General features: G+C 38.4%; 1 protein-coding gene across 1 annotated transcript; it reads right to left on the bottom strand.

Annotated features, from left to right (window-relative positions):
* Positions 1-1,879: 1,879 nt before the first annotated feature.
* On the bottom strand, positions 1,880-7,018 carry LOC117512582 (neurogenic differentiation factor 6-A-like). Its single transcript, XM_034172721.1, has 3 exons — positions 6,628-7,018; positions 4,738-4,948; positions 1,880-3,771 (listed from the first exon to the last, which is right to left on the bottom strand). Exon 3 carries the CDS (start codon positions 3,760-3,762, stop codon positions 2,881-2,883), a length of 882 nt encoding a protein of 293 aa, XP_034028612.1. The 5' UTR covers positions 3,763-3,771; positions 4,738-4,948; positions 6,628-7,018; the 3' UTR covers positions 1,880-2,880.
* Between the last annotated feature and the right edge of the window lie 329 nt (positions 7,019-7,347).

The raw sequence follows: 7,347 nt of genomic DNA, 5'->3' as shown, positions 1-7,347 counted from the left end.
ACTATTGAAACTCAATGATCTGTTGGTAATTCCACCCTTTTAGCCTACTTTCCACAGTAAGTCACTTTAAAAAATAACATCACATATGTTAAATGGTTTTATTTTTGTTTGCACAGTTGCAAACAAATAAAAGCATATATTTTTGTGATAAGTTCTCTTATTTACCATTTAGGGCAAATTGTTTGCAAAAATGTGGTGGTTCTATATAATGATCACATCATCACCTCAGCAATTCTTGTTTTATTAGGGATTCATTAGGAATTAGAAACACATAAAGTGTAAGAAATCCTATGTTTTGCTGAAAATACATGTCTATATATTATTTAAATACTTAAGCTTTACCAAAATAACTTTCTACATATGAACATGTCATTTAACTGATATGACCTTAAAAACGTGGCAAATGTATTGTTTTCCCTCCAAAATGTAGCACAACGAAAAGAGTCAGAAGTGACCTACATAAGCCTCTGAACCTCTGAAAAATCATAGTGAATGAAAGATTAAGTAACATTATTATGATTATTATTATTAGATAGAAATTAAGTAGACATCTTAACTTGTTAACTACCGCATAAGACATATTAGTTCTTAACAGTGAAATGCGTGGAATTGGGGAAATTAAGTTTGAAATCTTTTCGCAAAAGTGAGCGTGTGGCCTCAGCTGAACAATGGCATTATGTCATTCATTTGTCACTGATTATTTTCTTACCTATGGAATCACACTGAGCTGTAAACTTTCAACTTTAGATTTTTAATCATCTGAAAAGTTGTACATTTATATACTACAGCACTTTCATAAAAAAGCAGACAAAAAAACAGATTTTTATTTTATTAACGTGAAAATTTAAAATTTTGTCTTTTGATGACACACTACTGAAGAAAAACATCAAAACCCACATATATATTATGAAACACAGGATTGCTTAAGAATTATTCACAGTATACACAAAATAAATTTATATGATTCCCACACTAAAATCTGAATTCACCAAACTATTCCAGCAGTCCAAAACTCATTAAGTAACTTTGATAAAATATATACTTATTTTGAATGCAGTTATGTGATTTCACCTTTATTTTATTACATATTTCAATGCCTGAACATGTGGAAAAAACAAAACAAAATGTTACTACTGCCTGGAATAATTGCATTCATACTAGTGTTAATTTTGTCACCTGTTTTTGTTTTTTTTTTTTTATTTAGTCTTAGTCTTTTGTCAAATGTCCTTTATAATTTTAGTCATATTTAGTCATTCAAATACCATTTTTATTTAGTCACATTTTAGTCGACTAAAAGTCTGTTAGTTTTAGTCAAAAGAGAACTCAATGTATTTTAGCCTTGTTTTAGTTGAGACATTTTAGTCTTTTTGATAAAAAAAAACACATTAAATTATTTCTGATGACCACTTCAGTCAATATAGGGTTTCACACTTGTGAAATAACAAATGTTATCATTTCCTGACAAAATACACTTGTGGAATTATTGAAGATTTGTGTTGTTTTCCCCAATAATTTAAATCCACAAGACTTCCAATCACATACAATTAGAAACTCGGTTTTCTTATAAATCCACAGTGCTGTAGGGTGCAGATCTTTTGCAATGAAATATTTGTTGGATCCAGTTATTCTATTTGCACATTCAGAATTGGCTGGAAATTTCTCAAAGCAGATTAAAATAAAATAAATCATTCAAGACTTGGAATGTTTGCAGCTATCGTAAGAGCACCAAACTTGAGTCAATTTAATTTAAATATTACACACACTTCACATTTCATTATTTTGTCATATTTCATGTTTTTTATATATATATATATATATATATATATATATACACACTAGTCAGAAATAATGTTGAAAACTAATTGATATTGGATGTAGTGTTTGCTGCTGTGTTCAAAAATCTACACACAGTATCTTTAATCTGAGCCTCAGAGAGCTGATCAGACACTTTAACACCATGAGACAGAGAGCAAATGTAAAGTTTTTATCATAAAATGATTGTCATTGGTGTCTGATGAATTTACTCTGCAGCACGTTTATTATTAATTTATTTGACTAGTCACGTGGTGTGTAAGGTATTAATGCGCAGTTAATAAACATTTTGGCTTTTAGATTCCTAGTTTGTAAGAAAAAAAATGTAAGTTAACTTTCTGGTGGTGTCCACTCTAGTGGCCTTTACAGATCTATGCTCAAACACATGGCAGGATGACCCACTGCCCCCTCCTGCAAACGGAACATGAAAACAACAATAAAACTGAGACACCATTATTTAAAAAAAAATGTTTTTTGAACGTTTTGAATGCATGGTTAGTCTAAAATGGAGAGAGATTTTATTTCAGTTTTTATTTCATGCAAAACATTTTAGTCTCGTCTTTTTCGTCAGCAATAATGGATATTAATTTTGTCTTAGCTTTTAGAACAATGAGGTAGTGTTGTCATCTTGTTTTCGTCATGAAAAAAATGGTCGTTGAATATATTTGGTCTCATCTGATGACATTAACACTGAATTCATACATACATACATAGAATTTTATGTGGATATTTTAAGTCAGATCAAAGAATTTAAAATAGACACTGCAAAAAGAACTTGACTTCATCTTCAATAATACTGATACAATCATCATTTTGAGATTTAGGAGTGTTGGCAGGTGTGTGACTCATTATTGCATAGATCATTTTAATGCAATGGATAGGAGATTACTTACAGGCACACATCCATAGTTGTGCATGCTGTCCTTTACCGTGCACAGCACTGCACCAAAAAGCATCTGGTCCAAGACAATTAACATGTAATTTAATGAGATGGCTGTAGTCCAAACATGTAAATCACACTGTGGTCCTCCTGACAACTTCACCTTTTATGTGGATTGTTTCAGTCTTTCATTCATTCAAGAATTGTGTGTTCAGCTGGTTGTGCACCTGGTCAACGTGTCCCCTCAGGAGCAGCCCATATGGTTCACTGGGTTGGGCCTGGCTGATGGGGTAGTGACAGCTGCGGTAGTCCAGGTCCTCATGTTTGACAGAGAAAATCCCCCTGAAGCTGATAGAGGGACTGAGGATTCCCAGGTCTACAGGAGTGGAGCAGTCTGGAGACGGGCTGCCAAACAGAGCATTGTAGGGGTCACATAATGAGTGGAAGGACTGCAGGGGCCTGATGCAGTCCAACGACCCAGAGCCCGTTACTGCTCCATGCTGCTGCTGCTGAGGTTGATACAGGGATAATGAATCCATGCTGGGTTCAGAGCAGAACCTGTGAGCATGGAGCTGCAGACATCTGGCCAACAGGCTGCTGGTAGGCTGAGAGAGTCCCTTACACAGCGTGTGTACAAACGTGAGCAAGTCGGGCCTTTTCCCTGTGCTCAGGATCTCACTGAGGGCCCAGATGTAGTTCTTGGCCAGGCGGAGCGTTTCTATTTTAGACAGCTTTTGGGTCTTGGAGTAACATGGAACCACCCTCCTCAGGCTGTCCAGGGCATTGTTCAAACCATGCATCCGGTTCCTTTCACGGGCATTGGCCTCAATGCGCTGCATTCTAACCCGGTCCAGGCGGGCCTGGCTCAGCTTCTTTGTACCAGAACCCCTCTGTTGAAGTCCATCACCCTCTTCCTCTTCATCCTCACCTTCACCACCCCTCGATATGTTCTCTCTCCTAGAGTGAAGCGAGTCCCTCAGGGACCTGCAAGGTTCTGGTTTAACTCTTTGGCTACTGACCCAGTTGCAAGTCTGTGTGGAGGAAAGGTCCTCAAATCGTGATGTCAACATGGTGGTCCTCTGCAGTGGGTGATGAAATGATAGTGCGACAGAATATGGAAGAGCACAAACAAAACACAGAATGTTGGTTTAAAATTGTTGGAAAAGCCATTATTATTATTATTATTATTATTATTATTAATTATTGTTGTCATTATTGATATTCTATTGGTCCCCTGCAAGCCGATCATGGATAAGTGGCTGAAGATGTATGTATGTATTATTATATTGGTAGTAGTAATTATTGTATTAAAATATTCCTCTTGTTATTAGTCATAGATTCCACCTTTATGAGCCTATTATTGCTTTTATTTTCACAGTAAAAGTGAAAAAATAACTATCATCTACATGAATAAATTCTCAACCTTACAAAGCAAACAATCAATAATCAACATTCAACATTAGTAATCAAATATCATCAACAAAGTAAATCTGTAGAAAACAGAAGAAAAGTTATTCAAATTATTAATATATGACTAATGGCAATTCATCGGAACTGTAATCAAGCATCTTGTAAATATATTAAAACTGAATGATTTATTCACATCTATCCCAAAGATTTAAGCCTTGTTATCTCAGTGAGAACCGTCTGCTGATCAAACTATATTATTATTATTTGTTTAGCCAGTGGACAAATTTATGACTTTAATAAATCAAATTGTTGGTCATTCAGATCTATTTAGATTTTTTTTTTTTTTTTTACTTAATTTTCAGAGGCTTTCAGAGATGGACAAAGAGCATTGGAAGAAATCATTTTTCAATTTTGGAAAATGTGAAAACTTTTTTTGTACTTAAATAGTAGAATAATAACAATAGAACTTATAGTAATAGAACTGCTGTAATAAGAAGTAATCAGTGCCCATTGATTCTGAGATAAAAGCAGAGAACATAATAAAAAAATCACACATCATTACAGTCTGCAGTAAACCATCTTCTAGACTGTTATTCATGTCTCCTAAGTGAGTGATAATTCAATGGGTTTCTTACCAAGGTTTGTTAAATTCCACAGGTCGTCCTCCAGAAGCTCTCGCACTCAAACAGACTTTCTCCTCCTCTGTCTTTTCTTGTTGTCTGTCTTCTTCCAACAGTAAAGACGTTGATGCCATCTGCTGCTGACATCATCGAGATCTGGAAGGATGCGATCCTTTTCCATCTCTCTCTCTCTCTTTCTGTGTGTGTGCGCTGGGATGCTGTGCAACTGTCAGGATGTAATTAGTCACATGATCTTGTGAAGTAATGGATTTGTTCTTACAGTATTTAAGTATACAGAAAGTATCACTGTGTTACATTGGCAACATGCAGGTCAACTGTCATGTATTGATTAAATGTTGTTTTTTGTTTTGTTTTTTTGTTTTTTTGGATGAACATTCTTCTTTACTCCACTCGACTATGAGGCTGTAACTGACAGAAGAAAAGAAAGATGTTCTAAAAAAAACAAAAAACAGCTGCAGTCTACCATGTGCCTTTTGGCAAACTATAGCTGAAATGTCAGGTATTCTGTTAAATAAAATCTTTTACTTAATCACTGTTTGCTGTTGACTATCCAAGAATCTTTATCCAAGACACTGAACCCCAAATTGCTCATTGTTGGGGCACAAAACCCAAGACACTTGAGCATGAAAAGTCAAAAACACAAAAATGTTTCTGCATCTGCAAAGGATTATTACATATATGAACTCACTAAATTATTATTATTATTATTTTATTTATTTTTTTGGGGGGGGAAATGTTCTGTTTTTGGCTCTGGAGAAAGAGAGGTTTGAATGTAGTTCCAGGTTTATTTCATTAATCAAATAGTCATTGATATATAGTCAATTGCATGCCTTAGCAAATGCATGTACCCTATAGACTGCCCTTCAGATTCTGCTTTTGGTCTCCGACAGTAAAAAAAAAAGAAAAAAGAAAAAAAAGCACACTACGAGTATAAGCAAAAAGGTGATGTCACGTGCACAGCAATAGAGATGCTGTGTTGTGCTGCCTTTGTTTTCTGCACCTTGCTGCTGGATCTGCTTCACTCCCCCTCCCTTCCTGTGTCTGCTGGAGCCATCTCTGGAACTGATTGCATTATCCTGTTCACACTCATCAACCTCCTGTACAAATATTGCTTCTCTTCACGCTCTCAGATGCCGGAAACTACAGTTACCTCCAGGTTTCTTCAGCCTCGTCTCTGCAGCATTCTTTCATCCCATGTTTATACGTTGTAAACTAATTCTGTCTCTTGCATCCTCAGTGCTCCGTCAGCTTAACTGAGCCACCTGGTCCAGTTCTGAGCTGGTTTTGGACAATCTGTGTTTGGGTGTGACGTTCCTGCCTCCCGCGTGTTCCAGCGGTCTCTCCTTCCTCCAGTGCCTGGCTTCCTGGTTTAAACTCTTACCATTCATATCAATTAATCATTATATTTTTATACTTTGGCCTGTTTCCTGCATTTTGGGTCCAACTAACTGTTCTGTGGGTTTATCCCTAACAGGAGTTTCTGGCCACCAAATGGACTCAGCGGAAGCAGAGCAACTTCGCCTGTCCCTCAGCTCGCAGGAACAATTACTCGGTCTGCAACAGCAACTTCTGTCCACCTTATCTAATCAGCAGCAATCCCCCAAGTCACAGGTATCTCAGCTATGCACCAGCATTTCGGTACTCTCTCAATGTTTACCAGATAGCTTAGCTTTAACCACCCCAGCAACAGCTCCATCAGCCGAGCAAGCTGCCGATAGCGCCCCCACAGTAGCGTTAACACCTCAGCATCAAGAACCTTTTCTTTGTCACCCCGACCCTTACACCGGTTCAGGAGATAAATGTGCTTCATTCTTGCTTCAATGTTCGCTTGTTTTTTCTCAAAGACCATCCATGTACACCACAGATAAAGATAAGATAGCTTACCTGGTTAGCTTGCTTCAGGGGGAGGCCCTGGAGTGGGCAACCGCTTTATGGGAGCAGCAGTCACCAGTGTTAGCTTCTTTTAGTTGGTTTAAGCAGGAGTTCCAGACGGTCTTCGATCATCCGATGCGGGGCCAAGCGACCTCCCAGTGATTGTTGGCCCTTTAGCAGGAGAACCGTAGTGTGGCGTATACTCCATTGAGTTCCGCATCTTGGCGGCTGAATCGGGCTGGAACGCCGCCGCGCACTACAGAGCGTTTTTGTCAATGGATTATCCGAGACGCTTAAAGACGAGCTGGCGGTCCGCGATCTTCCCTCGTCCCACGACGACTTCATCTCTTTAACCATTAAAATTGATAATCGTTTAAGGGAAAGACGGTGGGAGAGAAGCCGAAGGGTGGCACGTGTATCTTCCCCTCAGATCCCTCCGCAGGCGGATCCTCTTCCTTCTTCCTTGCGTTCCACCGGGAATGCACTCCCGCGCTCACAGCGCCCCCTGCCGAGGAACCTATGCAGCTTGGTAGGGCTCGACTGACACCAGAAGAGCGTAGACGGCACTTGTCAGCCGGGGAGTGCCTGTATTGCAGTGCCCAGGAACATATTATTCGTGAATGCCCGGTTTGGCCCAAAAGAGAATGCTCACCAATAGACCCGGGCTATTGGTGAGCCGCACTTGTTTTTTAGTGAGTAATGCGTCACGTACCCAAATCCCAGTCACACTGT

Source organism: Thalassophryne amazonica, chromosome 1 (assembly GCF_902500255.1).
Source record: "Thalassophryne amazonica chromosome 1, fThaAma1.1, whole genome shotgun sequence".
Lineage (NCBI taxonomy): Eukaryota > Metazoa > Chordata > Actinopteri > Batrachoidiformes > Batrachoididae > Thalassophryne > Thalassophryne amazonica.
This window is presented reverse-complemented; position numbering and strand designations above follow the sequence as displayed.